The sequence below is a fragment of the Psammomys obesus genome, unplaced genomic scaffold (genome assembly GCF_907164565.1).
Source record: "Psammomys obesus unplaced genomic scaffold, mPsaObe1.curated_primary_1811, whole genome shotgun sequence".
NCBI lineage: Eukaryota > Metazoa > Chordata > Mammalia > Rodentia > Muridae > Psammomys > Psammomys obesus.
The window spans coordinates 15,188,315-15,211,057 of record NW_026596051.1 but is presented as its reverse complement, the minus strand read 5'-3'; the positions used below and the strand labels follow the sequence as shown (position 1 = coordinate 15,211,057).

The 22,743-nt window shown below is 52.1% G+C and overlaps 2 protein-coding genes across 6 annotated transcripts in view; one reads left to right on the top strand and one right to left on the bottom strand.

The window, feature by feature from the left end:
- The first annotated feature begins 737 nt into the window (after nucleotides 1–737).
- Rnf215 (ring finger protein 215) lies at nucleotides 738–6,861 on the top strand. 2 transcript variants are annotated; one of them, XM_055623957.1, is made up of 9 exons: nucleotides 738–1,134; nucleotides 1,384–1,527; nucleotides 2,039–2,110; nucleotides 2,190–2,275; nucleotides 2,682–2,838; nucleotides 5,419–5,535; nucleotides 5,612–5,755; nucleotides 5,971–6,073; nucleotides 6,162–6,861. In XM_055623957.1, exons 1-9 carry the CDS (start codon nucleotides 844–846, stop codon nucleotides 6,182–6,184), a joined length of 1,137 nt encoding a protein of 378 aa, XP_055479932.1. In that variant the 5' UTR covers nucleotides 738–843; the 3' UTR covers nucleotides 6,185–6,861. The 2 variants fall into 2 exon arrangements, with proteins under 2 accessions (XP_055479932.1, XP_055479931.1); XM_055623956.1 differs by having other exon boundaries at nucleotides 5,416–5,535.
- Nucleotides 6,862–6,903: 42 nt separating this feature from the next.
- Ccdc157 (coiled-coil domain containing 157) overlaps nucleotides 6,904–22,743 on the bottom strand; it is a 16,696-nt gene continuing 856 nt past the window's right edge. The window contains exons 2-12 of one of the 4 annotated variants that reach the window (XM_055623952.1): nucleotides 18,819–18,954; nucleotides 17,568–17,826; nucleotides 15,428–15,599; nucleotides 14,141–14,786; nucleotides 13,381–13,458; nucleotides 12,847–13,037; nucleotides 12,424–12,600; nucleotides 12,127–12,334; nucleotides 10,195–10,334; nucleotides 9,720–9,808; nucleotides 9,301–9,630 (exon numbers count right to left, since the gene is read on the bottom strand). In XM_055623952.1, coding sequence (XP_055479927.1) covers nucleotides 9,381–9,630; nucleotides 9,720–9,808; nucleotides 10,195–10,334; nucleotides 12,127–12,334; nucleotides 12,424–12,600; nucleotides 12,847–13,037; nucleotides 13,381–13,458; nucleotides 14,141–14,786; nucleotides 15,428–15,599; nucleotides 17,568–17,826; nucleotides 18,819–18,954 — 2,346 coding nt within the window. In that variant the 3' untranslated portion in view covers nucleotides 9,301–9,380. Of the gene's footprint in view, nucleotides 9,631–9,719; nucleotides 9,809–10,194; nucleotides 10,335–12,126; nucleotides 12,335–12,423; nucleotides 12,601–12,846; nucleotides 13,038–13,380; nucleotides 13,459–14,140; nucleotides 14,787–15,427; nucleotides 15,600–17,567; nucleotides 17,827–18,818; nucleotides 18,955–22,743 lie in introns of all 4 variants that reach the window. The other 3 variants (XM_055623954.1, XM_055623951.1, XM_055623953.1) reach the window with 3 other exon arrangements.

Below are 22,743 nucleotides of genomic sequence, written 5' to 3'. Positions count from 1 at the left end.
ACACCATCTCCCATCTCCCCAAAGGCAACAGGTCCTCTGACACACCAAGTTTATATATGTGCTGGCCGATTGTATGTCGATTCCCTGTTTGCAGGGTCCGTCCGACTTTCTCTACATCTCTGTCCTCTTTAGAAATATTTTGATCATTGAATACTGATGGCTAAACAGGTTTCTGCTTTCCATAGGTTTTAATATTTTATTAGAAAATGGGGAGGGCAAGTTGCAGCTCATCTGCTCTTTGCCCTTTTATCAGGGTACAATTTGTAAAAGGCTCAAATTTCAGATTGAGCCAGCTTCCAGCAACACAACCCTTGGGGTAAAGGACAAATTTTAGGACAAAAGCGGAACCTTTACATCCCTGTAAACATCGGGGAGCATGTTAGACATGAGGTAGAGCAGGTGTAGATCAAGCCCGTTTTACAGTCGAGGACAGTCCAGCTCTCTTACCCACTATGGCTCTGAGTGCTTTGTCACACCTGGTGCGCGTAGGTCTCCCTGCTCCTCTAAGACTGTGGCCTCAATCTCCCATCTGCCTTTTCTCTCTGATTCTCTGCCGCCTGCTATTAGATACTATGAAGAAACGCTGATTCGGAGGGGGATATGACATAGCCCGAGTTCTCCAGAGCCTTCTGCTGTCCGGGATCCACTTCATCTCAGCCGGCTGCGCCAGGGTTCTCAGGGGCCACCAGAGGGCGCTCGGAGCTGCCAACCACCCAGCGCACCCTCCCGGAGCCCCGCCCCCTCCGGCTGCGGCCCCGCCCCGTCCGGCGCGGCCTCGCTCTCGCCGTTCTTGGGGCGCCCGGGACCCTAAGCTCTCGGCGTCGCCAGTTCCTCGGCCCGATCATGGGCCCTGCCGGTCGCCCCGCGCTGAGGTCGCCGTCGTCGCCGCCACCTCCTCCATCGCCGCCGTCACCGCTGCTGCTGCTGCTGCCCCTGCTGCCTCTGTGGCTGGGCCTGGCGGGGCCCGGGGCCGCGGCGGACGGCAGCGAGCCGGCGGCCCGGACGGGGCGGGGCGGAGCCCGCGCGGTGCGGGTGGACGTGAAGCTGCCGCGGCAGGACGCCCTGGTTTTGGAGGGCGTCAGGATCGGTCCCGAAGCCGGCCCCGAGCCGCTGCTGGGCGGCCGCCTGCTGTTGGTGAGAGCAGCCCAACCTAAACTTGCCGTGACCCTCGCAAAGACCCCGCTCTGCAGAATCCGTCATCCCGAAGCAAGCTCCTAACAGCCCAGAATGCCGCGCCCCAGCAGTCAGGCTTTTGAAAACATGAGATCCATGTGCCCCTTCCAAATTCGTTCCTACACCCTGACCTTGCATCCTCTATGGCAGACCCTGACCATCTCTTCCATCCCCCTTGCCTCCCTCTTCTTATGGCTGCCTGTCACACAGATGGACGTCGTGGATGCTGAGCAAGAGATACCCGTAGATGGCTGGATTGCAGTGGCATATGTGGGCAAAGAGCAGGCCGCCCAGTTCCACCAGGAGAATCAGGGCAGTAGCCAGAAGGCATATCCCAAGGCCCTGGTCCAGCAGGTGCAAAGGGTGTTTGCAGGGAAAGGGAGAAAAGAAATGTTTTCACAACATCTGCTATGTGATGGGGAGGTGGGAGGATGTGGATTTGCTGGGGAAAGTGGACCTGTTCTCAGAATATGTGACGGGGTGAAGAGAACTGCTTTGCCAGGACTAGGGCAAATGACAGGTTTGTTTGTTTTTGGCTCCTGCAGAACGGGAGGAGTGGAAGTTTCTCACACACATGATAATGTGCAAATTTCTTAAAATCAAGAATATCCTTTATGTAACTGTAGTGTATGGAGATCAGGAAAGTTACATCTCTAAACTGTTGTAATTAAATATTGCCTCAGTCCACAGCCATCTTGTGTTGCCTTTGGCTGTCGTATCTCTTCTGCCTCTAAAACCGTCCCTTAGCCGTGGCTTGACTTCAGAGAGCTTATGGTTTGACTATGCAGAGGTCAGGCTTCCGAGAGCTGGGGCCACAGCTAAGGCAGGTCTGTGGCAGCCTCTCACCTTCTGTCTTCCCTTGCAGATGCGCCGAGCCCTCTTCCTGGGAGCCTCTGCCCTGCTTCTCCTCATCTTAAACCATAGTGTGGTCCGAGAGGTAAACTGGAGTGGACTGTGAGGGTGAGCAGGTGAGGGGCCAGGGCCCCGAAGCCTGCTGACCTCCTTGTCTCCTGCAGTTGGACATATCACAGCTTCTGCTGAGGCCAGTAATTGTTCTCCATTATTCTTCCAATGTCACCAAGCTGTTGGAGGCACTTCTGCAGTGAGTTGGGATGGTTCTGGGTGGTTTGGTGTGGTGCCTGAGTGCCATGGGTCTCTGGCTCTCCAGTGGCTCGAGGGGAGGAGCGAGTCTCTGGAGAAGGACCTTACCTGTTAGCCCTTAAACTACTGTCCAGGGTTGAAAGTGGGGGAGGGGACAGGAAGGAGGAAGCAGGACCTGGGAAAGGAGTTGCCGTATGGGCAGAGGGGACTAACCCAGCATGAGGAAGCTGAGTGCCTGGTTGACAGACTGTTCCTTGGCCTGGCTGGGGGAAATCAACAGCTAGGAAAGGCCAACAACAACAATATCCTGGGGTGTCCACCTAAGAGCCAGAAAGATGAATCTGGCCCTCCCTTCCCAAGAGCACTTCTGTCTGCCTCTCCCCTCCCCCCGTGATTCTTCCTCCCAGGAGGACCCAGGCAACTGCTGAGATCACCAGTGGAGAGTCCCTTTCAGCTAACATCGAATGGAAGCTGACATTGTGGACCACCTGTGGCCTCTCCAAGGATGGCTACGGAGGCTGGCAGGACTTGGTGTGCCTGGGAAGTGGTCAGGCCCAAGAGCAGGTAGGTGCCAGTGGATCCTAGGAGTGGAGGCTCGGGTGGGGCCAAACATAGGCCTTGATGGTAAGGACAGCCCTGCATACCTTAGAGCTGATTAGTGAGATGGTACCAGTAGACACTGAACATGACACTTGGGCAGTGGTAGCTGCTGACATCATGTTCTCAGTAGCCTTCACAGCTCTCACTTGTCCCATTTTTTTTTCCCTATTGGGGACAGAACCCAGGGCCATGTGCATGCTCAGCAAGTGTTCAACTATAGAGCGCCACCCATACTGACTCCGTATTTCTAGTCTTATCCATAATTTCTGACTACCTGACTATTCACCAGCTCCCACACCCACCCTGACTTCCTGCCTCTGGGTCTCGCCAGTGACTGGCCCTCAGTGTTTCCCTTTTCCCTGTCCACGTGAGTCCTTGGCTAGTGGAACTTTTGCAGCTTGTCCTGCTTTCCTGCTTTGGAATGTTCCCTTTGGTCCTCTGCTCAGTCATGGCTGGGCTTTTCCAGGCTTTCCTAGTGCTATTAGCAGCTCCAACCCTGTATGTTGGAGAGAGTGACTTTGTGTCCTCGTGGCGATGGCTGTGTTTTGTGTCTACATCCCCCAGTGTTTGGCTTCTGGGGTGGGGTCAAGGTGTTCAGTCCACAGCATTTCTTCAACTCCAGAATCTGTGTAAGTTGAGGAGAGGCAGACACCCTCTGTTCTCCTTGTGTGCAGTTTCAAGTATTTGTGATATGGGCCATTTTGAAGTCAGGCAGGTTAAACACTGGCTCCTAAACCTTAGCTGAACAACTACAGGCCAAGAGTTTTCTGTTCCTCACATGTACTCTTTCCCCCACTGGGAAGGACCATGTGGACCTCCGGGCAAGGGAAGCATTTGGTGAAGGGCAGGGGAAAAGGTTCCATGTGGGACAAGAGCAGGCTGGGAAAGGACCCTGGTGGCCTGGGGGTGAGAATGTACAGTGTTTAGGACAGGCTGACAGGGACAGAGGACAAAGCTGAACAGCTGCGAAGGTACTGCCAACCAAGATGTGAGTGGCCTGTGCAAGGGTCGTATGGCCATGGCAGGAGAGATAGCTGGCCAGGCGTCGCTAGTAGCTGCCCCGATGAACAGCGCACCCCGAGCCCAGCCACCACCCTGAGCTGGGAATCCCGAAGCTGCACTGAACAGCGTGCTGGCTGCCCTAATGGGGGGGCCTTTGTCCTCCCCTCCTCACCAGGGGCTTCCATCCTGCCTGCTCCAGAGCACAGGCTTCAGAGCAGCTCTGTCTTGATGGCCACCCAACATGACTTGCTGATTGGCCTGCCACAGTGTAGCACAGAACACCGCACAGTAGCTCCAGCCTGGGCTCTGGCCGGGGAGCAGGTAGAGACTGTCACTCTGTAGGAGTGAGCCACAAGCTGGCAGCAGGCACAAACCCTTCCTCATGGCAAAAGCACGTGAGCCCAACCTAGGGCTCAGGGTTTCCTGGTAGAGGTGCCACCATTTCTCCGTGATTACAGGTGAAGAGGCAGGGTTACAGACACTTCTGAGGAATGACAGCAGTGCTTTCACCCCAGGCAAGGGCTGCTTTGGCTGCATTCACAGCCCCCAGCTTGGTCTAGGATGGTGGCTTTTTTTGTCCGATCACTTCAGCTCCTCTCCCCTGCTGTGATGGGAGTCTAACCCATATTAGGAAGTGCAGACCCAGGGAAGTACTTTACCAGGCTTTTATAGGACTATTAGGACATCCCATCCTCTATGCTGTGACAAAGAGGAGCTACTGGGAAGCTCAGAGCTTTTAAGTGAACGTGTCTGTTAGTCACAGCGCATCTCAACTCTGTGTGAAGTGGTGTACCTGTGTGGGAGAGCCCTGGTTGCCTGCTTACTCTGCCACTTCAGTTTCATTCCCCCAAAGACTGAGGCTACAGCATGTCCATGTCAGACTTGGTTCTCCACCAATGAAAGGTCCTTGACGACCCAGGGCAGTAGCAGGGGAGCCCATGGTCAGTGTTAGGAGGGCTGTGCAGAGGGAACACTCACCCTGAGGGTCAGGGGGTATTCCTGGAACAGTAGGCCAAAGGTGTGAAGAGAAGGGACAAGGAGAGTCCATTTCAAGATGGGAAATGTGGCAGGGCATGGACATGGCAAGGCAGAGGACAAGGGAGAAAGCAGTGAATGAGGGAAGGGGCAGGTTTTGTCAGTTGCCAGTGAAGTCCCTGGGGTTGGGGGTCTGCTGTGTGCCAGTGGTTAAAGAGAGAAATGACCATAAAGACACATCTTTACCAGCTTCTGCTATAGCTTCCGGTGTGAGCATCAGCTTAGGTGAAGGTGAGTGGGGGTGTAGGGACTTCGAACAGACCTGGAGGAAATCTACGCTGGGGACTGAGTAGCAGGATATTAGGGACAGACGTGGCTCTCCATGCAGACTCTGTTCATAGGTAGATGGGATGGAGACTTAAGCTGAGCAAGCGAGGAGCCTGCAGAGACAGAGGCCCTCAGTGCACGTCACCTGCTCTGTCACCAGTGTTCCTGGGGGTGGATATTCCTGGGGGAAGCATGTGGAGCAGCCTCAGTGTCCCTGACATCTGCCTCCCTCCCCAGAAGCCCCTGCAGCAGCTATGGAACGCCATCTTGCTTGTGGCCATGCTCTTGTGCACAGGCCTTGTGGTTCAGGCCCAGCGGCAGGCATCAAGACAGAACCAGCAGGAGCCTGGAGGCCAGGTGGGAGCCAGATTGTGGAAGCCCTCCTGCTCACAGCCCTTGGGCCTGCAATACTGTGGCCATCCTTTTCCCACAGGGGGACTTGTTCAAACGCCGTGTGGTTCAGAGACTGGCGTCCCTCAAGACCCGGCGCTGCCGGCTGAGCAGAGCAGCACACAGCCTTCCAGAGGCTGGCACTGACACCTGTGCTGTTTGTCTAGATAACTTCTGTAACAAGCAGGTTAGTGCCTGGGGCAAGATCAGCCACCAGCTGACCTGTGGCATCCCTGATCCCACTCCCAAGAGACTCTCAAGTCTCCAACCAGCAGGGTCCTTCTTCCAGTCCTTATTATGGCTGTCAAGAGCACACCTGGAGAAGGACCAGGAGTGCCCAGTGCAGGTGAAGGGCACAGGCCTAGTCCCCATCTAGAGCCTGTGTCCCTCTTCCCACTCTAGTGGCTCCGGGTACTGCCGTGTAAGCATGAGTTCCACCGCGACTGCGTGGACCCCTGGCTGATGTTACAACAGACCTGCCCACTGTGCAAGTTCAATGTCCTGGGTGAGCACTAGGGGCCAGGTGGGGGCCAGGGTTCATCCCCTAAGCCCCACCTGATACTTCTCTCCCTGCTCTTCCTCCTTCCATACAGGAAACCACTACTCAGATGACTAACTACCCCCAGAGGAGAGTCTGCACTTCGGGATGGGCCCTTCCCAGCCTCCACTACAGGACAGTGGGGTGGACAGACGAGCTAGCCCTGTGGGCAAAGTGAAGGTCCCACCATACCCATGATGGGTAGGATGGACTCACAGCCCCAGGCTGAAGACACAGAGCCAGGACTACCAGGCAAGGAGAAATCATTAGAGCCCTTCTCTGCAACCCTGGGATATCTGTGTTTGCCCTCATAGGCAGCTCGCAGGAGTCTGGGAAAGAAAACATGGCCACTACATCTGTCCCCAGCACTCTGGAGCTTCAGAGGTTGAATTTTATGCTATTTATTGGGGGATAGATTGAGGGGAAAGATGTGTGGCCATGGGACCCACTAGTCTGACCCTGTCGTTCAGGCTGTGGCTTTGTCAAATCAAAGGTATGATGTGAAATGAGCCTCCTCCACTACTTGCTGCCAGCCCAGCTGGGCTCTTCCAGTCTGGCTGGGATCCGAGGCCTTAGAAACCATTTAGTGCTGTATTTCTTGGTTGGGCTAAATGTTACTGACCAGGATACTTGAAGGCACAGAATATATGTGGTGCATCTGCCAAGGGCATCATTTAAAAAACAAAACAAATAAAAAAACATTTGGGTAGGGAAGTTTTAATAGTAAAATAAACATGGAATATATTTTAACATAAGACATAAATCTGTGTGGATGTTTTAAGATGTTGAGCAAGAGGTGGGGATGTGGTGGCATGTGCCAGTAATCCCAGAAACCTGGAGGTAGAGGCAGGAGGATTAAGAGTTAAAGGCCAATGTAGTGGTGTACTCCTTTAATCCCAGCGCTTAGGAGGCAGAGGCAGGCACATCTCTCTGAGTTTGATGCCAGCCTGGTCTACATATCAAGTTCTAGTACAGCCAGGGCTCCAGAGAGACCCTGTCTCAAAACAAAACAAAACAAAACAAATTAAGGCCAAACTAGGCTACTGGGCAGTCCATGTAATCCTTTTGTACCTTAGCCCTTGGAGGGAAGGGAAACCAGAGGACCATGCGCTCTTGATCATCCTTGGCTGCATAGTGAGTTTGAAGTCAGCCTGGGCTCCTCTCAGGAAGAAAAACAAACAAAATAGCAATCACCTTGGCTCTCTTGCTGGGAGCAGAAGTTCTTACATCCTCGGAGCCTCGCACTCCTTTGCTGCATGATCATGCCTAACTCCTGTGAGTAGGTTATGTTATGTGACCTCCAGATGAGAAAGGCAAGGGCTGGGGTCATGGCTAACTGGTAGAACACTTGCCTAGAATGCACAAGGTTCTGAATTCAACCCCCAACACTAAGCAGTAACAACGAGAAAAGCGTCTGGCCAACACATGAGCCCACAGAAAGCAGGAGGAGGTCAGAGACTGAAGGGGGTTTCATGTAGGAGACAGACAGCCTCCCCACCCCGTTTTGAGACAGGGTCTGTATGTAACCCTGGCTTCTTAGAGTTTGTATTGTAGATCAGGCTGGCCTCAAACTCAAAGAGATCCTCACACCTCTGCCTCCTGAGTACTGGGATTACTCAGTGCCATCATGCCCAGCTCTGGTGCCTTCTTGAAGATGGGTACTGTGAATAAAAGGCCAGGAAAGAGCAATGTGGCCGTGGGGACCTCAGCCCCACAGCCCAAGCTTAAGGATCAAGCTCTGCCACAGCCAGGAGCTTGTAAGAGGACTCTTTCCCCAGAGCCATCTAAAGGTGACATCCTCAGTGACACCCTGGTTTTTCACCTCTGAGCACCTGAGCAGAGGGCCTGGTCAGACAGCTGGATGTCTGGACTTTCTGCTTGTTTCCTATTGTTCTCTGTCTATCTGTCTGGCCAGGTCCTCACTGTATAGCACAGGCCTCAAACTCTAAATCCTCCTGTTGCAGCCTCCCTCACGTATGTGTCACATAGCTGGGAAGGGTCTGGCCTACTGACTGGCAGAAGTGAGAGCTAGTCAATGAATGTTGTGTCAGCAGAGGCCTGGGACGCTCAGCAGTCACAGGGCCTCACTCCTGGATTTGGATATGGCCTCTCTCAGGGAGCTGTGCCCCAAACTGGCTCTCCCCTGGTAGAGTGGCTCAGAACATCTAATTTCCTCCAGAACTCTGCCTCCTGAGTACTGGGATTACTCAGTGCCTGGGCTGTTAAGAAGCAGATTTGGGCCAGGTGGTGGTGCACAGCACTCAGGAGGCAGAGGCAGACAGATCTGTGTGAGTTCAAGGCCAGCCTGGTCTACAGAATGAGTTCCAGGACAGCCAGGGATACACAGAGAAACTCCGTCTTAAAGCCCCCTTCCTCCCTGCCAAAAAAAAAAAACAAGAGTTGGGAGACCTGACAGTGCCAGCTCACTGCACATGTGGCTTCCATTGATCCTTCACTCAACCTGATGGCCTCCTCATCATACAATAAATAATGCTATCCAGAAGGCTTGGCAAGTGTGACCTGAGAAATCCTCATTAATATTTAGAGCCTGTCCTTCACAAATAGGGTGACTCAAGGCAGGCTAGTGGTTTGCTTAGAAAAATGACCAGTGTGTGCAATGTGGCTAGTAGCATCCTTGCTCGATTCCTTGTCATCCTGAACCTGTGGAGCCCCTAAGTCTGATTCTCATCAAACCTTTGAGTGGCTAAGGTGTCCAGTGGCCTGTACTTTCCTCCAGTGGTTTTGCAGCTCTCTAGGACTTAAGAGGGACCTCTCAGTTGTCCTGAAGGAGTGAGCTCCTCCGTGAGCTGCCTGGTGTCCTTGGCAGAGCCAGATGCAGATGCAGAGCCAGAATGGAAGGCAAAGGCAGTGCTCTCCTCTGCCTGCCTTGCTAAACCAGAGGCAAGCTCCTGGCCTCTGGCTCCTTGTATCAGATGTGCCCTAGCTTCCCAAACTCTACTCTGAGTGCTGGTCAGTGAATCCAGGGTTACCCTTCAGCCCTTTCTATGGGATGCTTGGCCCAGGTGCTGCCCTCAGTGTGCTCTCCACAGCACCTGTCAGGATGGAAACAGGAAGCTCCCTTTCAGTGCCAGGCCTCTAGGGGCCAGTGACCTGCATGGTGGGATCTTCAGAGGCCCTTACCCAACAAGGAGGGAAGGTCTGTTCCCTCAGCTCAGCCACGCTGAGGCCAAGATCGCTGCGGGCAGATGGCTGGGGCTTTTATTCCATGAGGGGTTGCTAGCCACCTGCCCTCCAGCCCTACCCCTGCTGTGGGCTATGTGGGATGTTCCTGGGGCTGGTGTGAAGAGCCAGCCTGACCTCTGTTCGGTGAGAGTTTCCTCCTCAGCCTGGCCAAGGCCCGAATGGGGTTCTGGGCACAGGCGGCTGATTGGGTTCCGTCCTCCAAAGAGGACTTGCTGGGCCAGCTGCAGGGCTGCCGTGGGGGGGTTGCCCGGGGCCCGCCTGGATGAGTCCTGCCTGCACTGCTCATCCTGCTGCCAGGAGACTGCCATCTGCCCATGGGCCTGAGGACAGGAACACAAAATGCCCTGTGATCAAGGCGACCACACTTAGGACCATGTACTGATCTTCCCAGCCTCAAGGAAAGCCTTACCCTGGGGAAGCACTCTGGGCCTGGGCTGGAGGTGTTGCTCTCTGAGTGCCCTTGTAGGAAGGGGACCAGAGCTGGCTCTGCGATACCATCTGCAAAGGAGGTCAAGTTCAGAAGGGCCCAGGAGTTCCTCCCTGCACTACAGCGAGTGTCACAAGATAGCCAGGGAGGCAGAACCCCAAGCCAAACCCTCTTCACAAAGAGACGGGACTTGGGAAGCCATCCAAGGGCCAGCCTCAGCTGCAAACCCTTGGGCAGGCGATATATATTGACTCCTGAAGTAAAAGAATGAGGGACTGTAATAGGATTACAAGCTGGAGGGCTCGATCTTTCATAGTCTCACGTCTTGATGTATGGAAGTTTTTCAAGTGTGGTCTAAACCACATGCCATGAAGCAGGCTCTCACGGCACAATCTCAAATCCTGCCTGGCCGGGACCCCTTCTAAATAAAATACCCAAGCCCCATTCAAAGGTTCACCTTGAGGCCTCCCTGCTGGGCCACCTCTCGGATTTTGGTCAGCATTGACTGGAGCCGTTTGTTCTCCTCCTGTAGGACCTGGATACGGATATCATTGGCTTGCACTTGCCTCTCCATGTCTTGGGTAACATTGTCAGAGCCTGCAGAGACATATTTGGTGTCCTAACTCACTGGGCTGCTCAGCAGTCACAAGGCCTCACTCCTGGAGAGCTGTGCCTAAAACTGGCTCTCCCCTAGTAGAGTGCCTCAGAACATTTAATTTCCTCCAGAACTCCTGGGCTGTTAAGAAGCAGATTTGGGCCAGGTGGTGGTGCACACCTTTAATCCCAGCACTTGGGAGGCAATTGTATCCAATTGGCAGGACCATGGAGGATGTGAGGTAGCACCCCAGGCACCAGCCCACCTTCCTGTTGCCACCTACTGTGAAGGTGACATTACAAGTCAGAATCTGAGAGCCAGGTGAGTACTAGAAGCTGCAGATTTGGGTATTGAGTAAAACAATGGATCTTGGGGCCAGAGAGATGGCTTACTGGTTATGGGCACTGGCTGCTCTTCCCATGGTCCTCAATTCAATTCCCAGAAACTGCATGATGGCTCACAACCTTCCATCATGGGATCTGATGCCCTCCTCTGATGTGCAGACATACATGCATGCATAACACTCATATACACAAAATATATAAATAAATATTTTTAAAAAATGGAGCTTATTCAAGGCCGCTTGCCTTTGGCCTGGCAAAGGTACTATAGGCTGTCCAAAGGTACATGGCAATTTGAGTCACAGGAAGTTATGATGTATGCTCTTGCTTACACTGTGGTTTGTGGAAGAAAGTGTCCAGCTCTATAAACCTGAGCAAGTTGCTGCCCATGCTAGATCTTAGTTTTCCAGTTTATAAAGAAGTTGGGCTAGAGAGATGGCTCAGCAGTTAAGAGCACTAGATGCTCTTTCAGAGGACCAGGGTTCAGATCCCAGCATCCCCATGGCAGCTCACAGCTGTCTGCAACTCCAGTTCTAAAGGATCTTCCCCAATTTCTGGCCTTCAAGCCCCAACACAGTGATAGACATATAGAACCAAAACATCCACGTGCAAAAAACAAAAGAAGTTTGTAGGGCTGGTGTGATGGCTCAGCAGGTAAAGAATGATGTTTGCCACCAAACCTGACCACCTGAGTGTGATCCCTGGACCTCTGGGCCTACATGCAAAAGGAGAGGACCACTTTCCACACTTGTCTTCTGACCACACGTACTGCAGTGGGCGCACACACACAAAGTAACTGTTCCACAAAGGGTTTTAATTATCAAAGGACAGGGTCCCGCCCCACCTCACGAGGCAGGTGTGGGCAGCAGGAGGGGCCAGCACTTAGTGCTCTGGAGTGATGACTCACTGTGAGCAGCTGAGCTACAGTGGGTCTCCTGACAGCTCTGGAGAGGAAGCCATCCATCCCAGAGCCTTAGAAGTCTGGAAATGCTGGCAGGAGAACAGAGATCACCTGACAGGATCCTGTGTCTGTGTAGGTGCCCAGTGCTCAGTGCAAGGTCCTAACCATGGGGTCCAGGATACTGGACAGTTGGGGCTGTATCCTCGAAAATGGCACCATGGTGTATGACACCAGGAAAGGAAATCTGGGGAAGTTGAACAAGGACTGGCATGTGATGTGAAGAACATTCTAAAGGCAGACAGACCTATGCTTGGACTCCACTAGGGTGAAGGGGCAGTCATTTGGCCTCTGGACTTCTGTGTGTCATCTTCACAGAAAGATGAACAACATAAGAAACACTTGTGGCTCGTGGCAGCTCTAAAGCCACACAGCTCACCCTCTTCCCATCTCCTGTTGCTGAGGGTGTGAACAGGAGCAGACCCTGGTCACATTCAGACAAGCTCCATGCCCAAGCAGGCCCACCCTGCCCCAGCAGTACTCCCAGGCCCCTACTTTGGATCTGGGCCTCCATTGGCTGGTGCAGGTCTGGGAAGGCCACCAGCAGTCGCTGCTGCTCCTTCAGCTCCTCTAACTCGCGTTGCAGCTCTGCGATAGTCAGCTTCAGGTCTGTAGTTACCTGATCCAGGTCCTGTTTTTCCTGCTGCAGGCTCTGCAGCAATTCCTGGGGGCGAAGAAAAGCTCGGACCTGGCTCCAAGCTCCCTTGGGAACACAAGACAGGCCTAGGTGCACTCAACAGGTTAGAGGCTCCTCAGAGAGGACTGCCGCCTCTCACACTACCCCCACTTTACCTGCTGGGCCTGTAGCTGGCACTGTCCCTGTTCCTTATCGTTCTGAAGGCTCTGCAGCTGTTCCTCCAACTCAGCCTGCCGGGCCTCAGCCTCCTCCAGACTCCCCCGCAGCTCTTCCCGCTCCTGGTCCAGACAGTCCAGCTGCTGTAGCAAGGTCCTCTGCTTGGCCTGCAGGGACTAAATGCAAATGGATAGGAAGGGCAGCTGTAAGGACCCTGGGACCAAACAAGGCTCTTAGGCCTAAGGAGGCAACTGTGGTGCCTATGACCTGTGCTGTTTAGGGCAACTTCTTTGACCTCGCCGTGCTCAGTTTCTCCATTCATAAAATGGGGGACAACAGGAGTATCTACCTCCTCCTATTGTGGGAGTAAGGATAAGAGGGCTGCAGAGCCTGAAGCCCAGAGCCCGGATCATAGACCTCACCTCCTGATGACGGACCATGCTGTCAACTCGGGCCTTCTCCTTGTCCAGCTCTGTGCTGGCCCAGCGGATCTGCTGGCCAGCCCCATCCAGCCGCCCTGCCAGCAGCTGCACTTGCTCCTCCAGCTGCTGCACCTGCTGCTCAGCTGCTGCCCGACGCTCACCTTCCTCCTCCAGCTGCTGGGCCTTTGCCTCTGCAGGATTGAGCGAGCAGGTACGCAAGGGGTGGGGTAAGGGAGGCCTGGGTGAGAGTCTCTGAAACACCTCTGTCTGGGGCTAAGGGGAGGTCACATCACAGATCTGAAGGCCACATTACAACATGGGGCTCTGGACCCCATGAGGTGGGTCCTGGAATACCGAAGGCACCCTCTGCCTGATGCTAAGACTCCAGCTTGGACCATCACCAAAGAACAGGGTCAGAACTGTCCTCCTATGGTTCCCACTCTCTTTGCTCTAGAAGCTTAGAATGGACATGAGGTCCATCTGACTCTGCAATGAGTTGAGATGTGGGTGGGGTCACGCAAAGGGGCTTCTTACCCATGGCCTTCACAGACTTCTGCTGCTGCTTCAGGTCCCCTTCCAGAGTGGCCACCTTTGCCTTTAGGTCACATGTTTCTGTGGCAGCCAAGAGAGAGGCCTTTCAGAGGATCACTTGGGCCTGTGGCCTTTTAAGCCCAGTGCACCCTGCAGAATGGAGGCAACCATCCAGCGTGCAGGGGCTGCTTGAGTTGGCAAGGGAAGCCTGGGGTGATCCTAGAAGGCCTTGGTCTCTGGGCATACTCCACAGGCTGCCTGCTGCATTCCCTGTGCCTCTCTGGACCCAGCACTCTACACAGAGGTAAGGGTAAGGCTCAGAAAGGACAGGGACTTCTTGCTAGCAACAGTAGGCTCCAGTACCTTCCTTTCACCCAAGAGCTTTTGCCAAAGCCCAGAGGCTGCTCTGTTGAGGCAGAGGTGTGGGGGTTGGGAGGTAAGCTCACAAAGGTGTGCCTTTAGTGACCACCTGGAGGGAAGGTCAGAGTACCACCCCAGCCCTCTCCCCTTCTGATGAGACAGGTCGAGGCTGGGGTGCCATTCAAGCCTCCAGGTATTCCCTGAGGGGGCAGAGCTCCAGCTGCTCAGTGTCACCGGCCAGATGTCTGCACCCTTCCTGCTGCCTTTCTTTCCCGGAACTCCTGCCCAATCCCCAGCCTGGGTTAATTTCATGCAACTACTGGGACTCAAAGCCTGATCTCTGAGGGGGAGGAGGAATGGTCCTCTTGAAGTCAGGCCAGTGTCTGGCCTCTGGGGAGTAGACCTGTGAGCAGCTGTTGCCTGTCATGCTCGCACTTGGCCAGGTTCCGCTCTGCCTCCTCTCTCTGCTGCCGCCGCTCCCCTTGCTCCTGCAGCAGGGCCTGCTCCAGCTTCCCCACCTGCTTCCTCAGTCCATCCTTCTGTCCCTCGGCCTCTTCCAGCTGGGCCCTGAGAGGCCCAACAAGTTGGGTGAGGGTCCCCATGTGCTTATTGAGACGAGTCAGATCTTTGCTCTGCTCGGCCGCCCAGTGGCCCACGGTGGTAGCTGGCAGTGCCTTAAGCCCCATGCTGTCCTGCACCAACTTGTGAAATTGGCTCAAGGATGAGGGCAAGTTTTGGCTCTGACAGAGGCTGATAACCACCTTGCCCACCTCCCACAGGCTGCCCTGGACACTGGTACAAGCATCGCAGGGCACCAGGGCAGTCTCGATGGTCTGGGTGTGGACGCTCTTGGTTCTCTCAGGGGTCCCAGCTGGGCTCCGCAGGGAGACTCTGATGGGAACGCTCTGCAGCCCTTGGCAGATCAGAGGCAAGCCTGGCACCGGGGAGGGAGGCTTGATGAACTTGGCAGTCATACATTCAGGGGTCCTGGCTGGTTCACCCTTAGCCGTGGACTTGGCGATGGGAATCTCCCCTTGGTTTGCTCTTTTCTGGGGTCAGGAAAAGAAAGGGGAGGCAGGTGAGAGAGATGGGCAGGGAAGGTAACCAGTTCCTGGAGATATTGGTGACAGCCTTGCCCGAGGCTCAGGTCTTCAGATGTTATGTGACACCCGCATAAATCACAGAGAACCTTCTTCTTTTTCTCTCTGATTCAGCCACGCTCTCCCTGCTCCAACCCTAGGCTTTACATTGTTAAATATGCATGTGACTGAGAGGGTGATGGTGGAAGTTAGAGCTAATTGTCACTGGGTTCTTGTTTGCTCTCATGCCACTATAAGCACTCTGTTTTAGACTCCTCTTTCTCACAGTGACAGTGTCCTTTCTCGATGGGTGACTGAGAGGATGGTGGGATACCCTGTTATCAAATGGGGCTCATATAAACCCATTGTATAGATGAACAAACTGCAGTTTAGAGTGGGAAGGCATTTTCCCAAAATCCCACTGTGTAAATGGCAAAGCCAGGGAGGCAGATATAACCTTCAAGACCTGCTTTCTTAACTGCGAAGCCCATGGGCCTTGAACAGGAGGCTCTAGAGTTTGAATGTTCCATGTGGGCAGTGGAGAGGCAGCGAAGGATGTGGTGCGTGCGGTGGTGGTGTAGGTGAGGTGACATGAAGGATGGGAGACACACCTGGGGGGTGGCCTGCTGGTAGAGCACGCCCAGCCTTAGCAGGTTGCTCCAGAAGCGCCGGACTGTGAGCCCCACGGACATGCATGGCCCTGCAGCCCGGACAGGGGGAATCATCTGTTCCAGTGTGAGGTTTTCCAGGTAACAGGCACAGCTCTGAAGCAGCAGCAGGAGCCTGTGGGCAGAGTTGCTGGGGTGGGCTGGGGCCAAAGTTGGTGATGATACAGTCCTCATACAACTGGGGGGGCTTTGAGCTCTGGGGGATTGACCTGGACACCAAGAACCTAGAGAGAGTGCAAGTCAGCTTTGTGCTCAGCCCAAGGGCCACTTCAGATTCAACCAGGGCCCATCTCCCCAAAGGTGTCCTCTTGTGGCTACCTGGATGGCAGTGCTTTCTGTCTCTCCCCAGTTGACCAAGGTACTGAGGAAAGGCAGCCTGGGCCAGAAAGTTCTGGAAGAGTAGTTGCCTGCCTTTACAGATGACAGAATTGGGCTGGAGAGATGGCTCAGAGGTTAAGAACACTGGCTGTTCTACCAAAGGTCCTGAGTTCAATTCCTAGCAACCACATGGTGGCTCGCAACCATCTATAATGAGATCTGGTGCCCTTTCCTGGTGCACAGGCACACATGCGGGCAGAACACTGTATGCATAATAAAAAAAAAAAAAACAAAAAACAGATGACAGAACTAAACCGAGATATCCTAAATAGCAAGAGCATTCCAAAGACACGGGAAAGCAGGGAAGGGCAAGGGCACGTGAACGTTCTCCTGGTTCCAGTCAGGGGTGCCTCCTTCAAGCATAGTGGCAATTGTGACTTGGGGTGAGGACAGTTAGGTCTCTTTATGCTAACCTCCAAATTCAAGTTTAGAGTCAAGTACTGATGTTAGGGGAAATGGGTGTTGTAAAATGTGCATTTTCACAGCCAGGACTCACCTTAAAGGCAGAATTATGTTTGTAGCACACACCTGGAAGGTGAGTGAGCTTATCTTGCTGCAGGAGGGGGTGGGATGGGAGGTAGCACCTCAACCCTGACGCTTTGAGAAGGAGATACCCACTGCCTCTAGGCCTGCCCTCTGAGCCATGTGGACAACAACACTGGGGAACAGTCTGTGTTCTCAGACAGCCGTCTGTGGTGGAAGATGCTGTGTCTCCTTAGCCGTGGTCCCACCATTGACATGTCCTGAGCATCTCAAAACACTATATTGTTGGCTAGAGGCCATGGCCTTCAGGCTAGGGCTCTCAGGCTGAGCTTAGATTCAGTGGCCTCTGGCAAGAGTCACTTATAGGCAGAGGGAGCTAGTGCTACCTCAGAGGTAGGAAGAGCTCAGCCAAGGAGGGTGGTGGAGGCATGTCAGCAACAGCTTTTACAGGAAAGGGGTGTGACTGAGGCCTTGGTGGGTGAGGGGGCGCTCTGCCAGAGCAGGAAGGGGTTGGCAGAGCAAGCCTAGATGAGCAAAAGCACAAAGCCAAGCCCTGGGAGAGGAAGTGTTCTGTACTCACATTCAGCAGCCCTGTAGAGAGCCGAACACTGCTTTCACACCAGAGCTCCTCCAGGCCTGACAGGAGTGCCCTGCCCTCTCCATTCCCAAGCAGATCACCCTCAACACTTCTAATGCCCATTGGTTCCCTGCAGCTTTACTGGCATGGACAGGTTTTCAGTGCCAGAAGCCTGGGTTATGGTCCTCACAAGGAAACTTAGTGATGGTGTAGAGACCCGGGGGCAGGGGGCAGGGCGGGGGTTGGGGAAGACACCTCCCATTTCTGGCCTTGTCACAGCTCACAAGATGTCAGAGCCTGGGATGAAAATGCTATGCAGCAACTGTAGTGTTCCTGACACACAGAAACCTGAGGTGATAGCAGGCCAAGTTGTGGTATTATGGGGATCAAGAAAAGAGGGCAGAGAACGGGGATAAGGACAAGAACTCCCTGAGGCAGACAGGATAGGGCAGCATAATGTGGTACAGAGTGAAAAGTGGGGTTACTCGAGGGGCCTGAGTTGTGGTTCCTGACCTGTATATTCAGTCCATGGTTGACTGTTGTTACCCATGTTATCAGCACCTCTAGAAGGGGCTACTGCAGCTGCTGCGGGTGTGAGGGGCAGGTTCAGCATCTCTAGGTGTCCAGGTTTGGTCTAGGCCTCACCTGTCAATGACCAGCTCCAGCAGCACAGCATGAGACAATTGTGTGAACTCAGGGTCATCTGGCACATGGTCGTAGTGCTCCAGAAGGGACACCATGTCCAGATCACAGGCCACACGGTCAGGGAACTTCCAGGAGGGGAAGCGCACAGGCCCAGAACGGGAGAACACGTCCACAATGGTGCCCTGCAGGTCGGTGAGGTCCTTGCGCAGGCTGTCCATGCAAGCCTGGCTGCCTAACAGGTGTGCCATCTCCACAGCTCCTGGGGTTCAGAGAAGAGCCATGGCCAGTAAAAGTGGTGAGGCTACTGCCAGGAGAACTTTAGAAAACCCCTGACCTGCCTGGGTGTTCCACATCCCAAATCCACCTCTGGTTTTAGGGAGAAATCCCGAGTGACAGGCCCTTTAGAACCTGGTTCTGCTTTTTTACCTACCCATTCCTGTGGCTACCCTACTTCCTAAGACCCTGCCCAGGCCTCCCCTGCTGTGTGGAAGCAAGGATAAGTCTCCTATCTGTAGGGACCAGAGGAAGCCCTGAATGAGTGAAGACCTGAATAAATGAATGCTACTGATATGGGCACAGCAATAGCAAGGGCAGAGACTCAGACCAGAGGGTAGTGGCAAAGGCTTCCCTGGGGTCCTGAGTACGAATGGTGACAGTATAGTCAGACTTTGTCCACCACAGATTCCTCCCCTGGGATGTTTACAGCCTGAAGATTGCCCCCTACAGAGACTGTGCTCAGCAGGATTAGCTAAGCCTGTCTCCTTGTTCCAGCTCTATGCATAAACTCTGCCTGCTCGTTCATCTCTAATGACCGGCCTCCTTGTTCAGCTGTGTACCTTTCCTCCCCATTCAGCTCTATTTAATAAACACACTGCACTTCTGGGACGCTGAGGCTTCTCTATCCCAACCTCAGCTTCTCTTTGTGTCTGTATATTCTTCATTCCATCATTGATCCCAGCTAGGTCCAAGTCAGGAGCAATGCTAGATAAGGTACCTACCTCTCCCTGTCACATAGGCAAAGCACATCTTAGCTTCAGTATGACAGGGAATGCTAGGATTCCCCCCCCCCATAACACTCCACCCCTGTAAGCATCTGTGCCCTTTGAGCTCATCACTGCATGACCTGGTCACCAAGGCTAAGACTTGAGGACCAACCTGGGCCCCAAAGGTACCGGAAACTCAGAAACACCCAGGGTCGTGCTGGGGTCTGCAGCGGACTCTGGGTTTCCCATAGGACAGTTCTGTCCTTACCTCTCACAGATGTTTGCCCATAGAGCTGGAGTGAGCAGCTATGTTCTGGACCAGGTCGTGAGGTCTGGTGCCTGGCTTTCTGGCTCTTGGCTTCATGGTTCGGGTACAGGGCTGGCCGCAAACGGCCCTCCCATCCCTACGAATGGATGTACAGAGAGTGAGTGAACACACAGCCAACGGCTTCCTAGGAGACTGGGTGGGAGCCATCTGCAAGAAGAGATGTCCCTGGCTACAGGACAGGGATGAGAAACAGACTGGCGAGCATGCACACCTTCAGCCTGACCACAGTGGGCAGGCTTCAGTACAGCCACTTCCCCAAACCTGCCCTTTCACACACAAGGGGGAAAACTGGAACCCAGAGATGTCACTCAGGTCTAGCATCTTTCTTCCATCCTTAGGCCATGCAACTTCTAGAGCAGCCACATCCAAAAGAAGTACAATATGAAGCAAGGGAGCTTGGGAACTGAGAAAACAGCTGAAATACAAAGGCCACTTGCCCTCCCTTTTCCCTCATTCGCCCCTGAAAAGACTGTAAAGCTCAGAAACTCCCTCCCTTCTTCACTGACAACCTCATAGGATAAGCATCCTGCAGAAAAGCTGGTTGGTAAGAAATATCACAGGATAACGAAAAGAAAAATCTCGAGCCAGTGAGCTGGCTCAGTAGGCAAAACACTTGCCACACAAAGCTGACAACCTGAGTTCCATCCTTAGAACTCATAGGGTACAAGGAAAGCGTCCTCCACACATGCACTGTGACACATGCACACATGAACAAATACTGTAATAGTAAACGGGTTTTAAAAGAAAAACATTTCAACAGTCTATTTTGGTTTGAATGTGAATTGTCTCCCACTGGCTTAGGTATTGGTAGCCTGTTGCTCATTGATGAGCGTTGGGGAGGTGACTGGCTCTTGAAGGTTTTGATGTGGTCAGTGGGTTTAGCCCCTCATAAAGGCATAATATGATGGCATTACTGGTAGGTAGCGGAAAGGAGAAGGTAGGGCCTGGTTGGAAGAAGTAGGTCACTGCAGGTGTGTCCCTGGGGGCTATGGCTTGCCCTGGCTCCTCCTTTGCTTTTATTCTCTGTTCCTGAGCCTCCTCCTACCACTGAGATTTTCTTGTCACCACCAGCCCAGAATGAACAAGGGACTTAAGTCTCTGAACCAGAGAGCCAAAATGAATCTTTCTTCCTTTAAGCAACAAGAAAAGATGTCCTAAGTTTCCACTCTTTACTACTGTTAGAGCACAGACTGTTATCCTCCAATTATATTTTTTGAATGGCTGTCCATAAAAATACAAAGATTTCCTGGCGTCATTTTTCTGAAAGCTCCAAAACATAAAATTTTATTTACTCACTTATTTTAAAGCATGTGATGGTTTGAATGAGAATGGCTCCCAAAGGCTCAAATGCTTAAATGTTTGGTTCCCAGTTGGTAGAACTGTTTGGGAAGGATTAGGAGGTGTGGTCTTGATGGAAGAGGTGTGTCACTGGGGGGGGGGTGTCTTTGAGGTTTCAGAAGACCTAGTGTCCATCTCTCTCTGCCTGAATCTTTCAGATCAGATGTGAATTCTCAGCTACTGCTCTAGCACCATGCTTGCCTGCCTGCCACCATGATTCTTACCATGATGATCATGGATTCATCCTTAGAAGCTGTAAGCAAGCCTTCAGTTAAATGCATCCTTCTATAAGCTGCCTTGCTCACGGTATCTCTTCACACCAATAGAACAGTAACTAAGATAAAACATGTATTTTATGTTTATGAATGCTTTGCCTGCATATATGCAAGGGCACCTTGGGCATACCTGGTGCCTTCTGAGGTTAGAAGAGGACATCAGATCTTCTAAAACTGGCATTACCAGTGGTTATAAGTCACATGCAGGTCCTAGGAACTAAACCTGTGTCCTCTGCCAGAGCAACCAGTAACCTCTGAGCTATCTTTCAACCCTTATAGAACAACTTATAAAATACATTTTTATGCTTTTCTGTCTTTTTTTTTTTTTTTTAAGATAGGGTCTCACTAATGGACATAGTCTGGTCTCCAACTCAGAAATCTACCTGCCTCTGTCTCCCAAGTTCTAGGATTTAAGGTGTGTGCATCTGGTCCTGCTTTTCTTTTCTTCCTTCCTTTTTTTTTTTTTTTAAATATATGTCTTATTAGTTTTAGAGATCTCAGTTATAAACCTTGTGAAGAGTAACTTAAAAGATTACTTGTCCTCTCCTAAACCACATCAAAAGGACTAAAAAGAAAGCTGGAGAGATGGTCCTGTTGTAGAGGACCCAGAGTTGGTTCTCAGCTCCACCATCTCTCTGTAACTCTAGTTCCTGAGGCCCTGTTTAATCTCTGCAGGCACTGTACATGTGTGGGAGCCAGTCATGCCTGCAGGCAAAGCACCCATACACATAAATATAAACAAGTCTTTTTAAAATGGAGTAAATAAACATTAAACTTTTATTTTGCATAAATTACTAAAAATATTTATTCAACATGAATTCAATATGAAATTAATTTTTTTTCATTTTATTTGAAACAGATTCTCACTATATAGCCCTGGCTGTCCTGAAACTCACTACATAGACTAGCATTACTTTGAATTCATAAAGATCTGCCTGCCTCTGCCTCCTGAATACTGGGACTAAAGGTATGCATCACCACACCTAGCTACTTTATTTTTAATGTATTTATTTTTAAGTGTGTGTGTGATGTTTATGGATGGCCATGGAGTCTACAGGTATTGGATCCCTTAGAGCTGATGTTACAGGCAGCTTAGCCACCTGACATGAGTGCTCAGAATTGAACTTGGGTTGGGTCATCTGAAAGAGCAAGACAGTCTTGTGCTGGGCATGGTGGCCTAGTCCTTCAATTCTACAATGGGGGTGGGGAGCCAGGGGTGCAGAGGCAGGAGGATCTTTGTGAGTTTGAGGCCAGCCTGGTCTACAAAATGAGTTTCAGAACAGCCAGGGCTATTATACAGAAAAATCCTGTCTCAAAAACAGTAGAAGTAGAAGGAGGAGGAGGAGAAGAAGAGAAGAAAACAGATACTCTTATATATCACTGGCTGGCCTTGACCTTGAGGAGAATGACTTCCAAGGCCTGATCCTTGGAAGTACTTGCCTGTACTTCCAAAGTCCTGTAATTAATTATAGCTGTATATTATCATATTCTGCAAGTGGTATTGGGGATTAAACTCAGGCTTTTGTACATGTTCGGTAAACACTGTGCCTATTGAGCTATACTCCAAGCCCCCTTTTTTTAATTTATTTATTATTTATACAACATTCTGCCTGCACACCAGATCTTACTATAGATGGTTCTGAGCCACCATGTGGTTGACTGGGAATTGAACTCAGGACCTTCGGAAGAACAGCGAGTGTTCTTAACCTCTGAGCCATCTCTCCAGCCCCCATCCAAGCCCTTATAAAAATTTTTTTATTAAGCCACAAAGTTTAGTGTTTATTTGACCCTTATGGTACATCTTAATTTGCCCCAGAGAGTATTTTTAAAAATTATTTTCTGGTGTCTTGATACAGTGTCTCTCTACATAGCTCTGATTGTCCTGTAATTCACCATATAGACCAGGCTGGCCTCAAACTCACAGATATCCACCTACCTCTGCCTCTCACGTGCTAGGATCAAAATGTTTGCCACCACACTTGGCTCAATTTTAAATATTTGAAAGCCACGTGAGGCCAGTACAGTGTTAAGGGTCAAATTCTGTGTTTTCAACAATAATGGGATTGAACATATACTACCTGCTAGGGTCAGGCAGGGCATGGCGACACAGGCCTGTAAGCCTAGCACTTAGGAGGCCAAGGCAGGAGGAATGCAAGTTCAAGGCCAGCCTGAGCTATAAAGTAAAGCTGGGGAGGAAGGGCGGGGGATCCTTCAGGAACCACTAACTATACCTGAGTTGCCCTACAAGGAAT

Coding starts and splice junctions, on each gene's coding strand:
- Rnf215 (XM_055623956.1), top strand. CDS start 844: ATGGGCCCTGCCGGTCGCCCCGCGCTGAGGTCGCCGTCGTCGCCGCCA. Junction 1,528..2,038: donor CCAAGGCCCTGGTCCAGCAG/GTGCAAAGGGTG, acceptor CTTCCCTTGCAG/ATGCGCCGAGCCCTCTTCCT. Junction 2,111..2,189: donor ACCATAGTGTGGTCCGAGAG/GTAAACTGGAGT, acceptor TGTCTCCTGCAG/TTGGACATATCACAGCTTCT.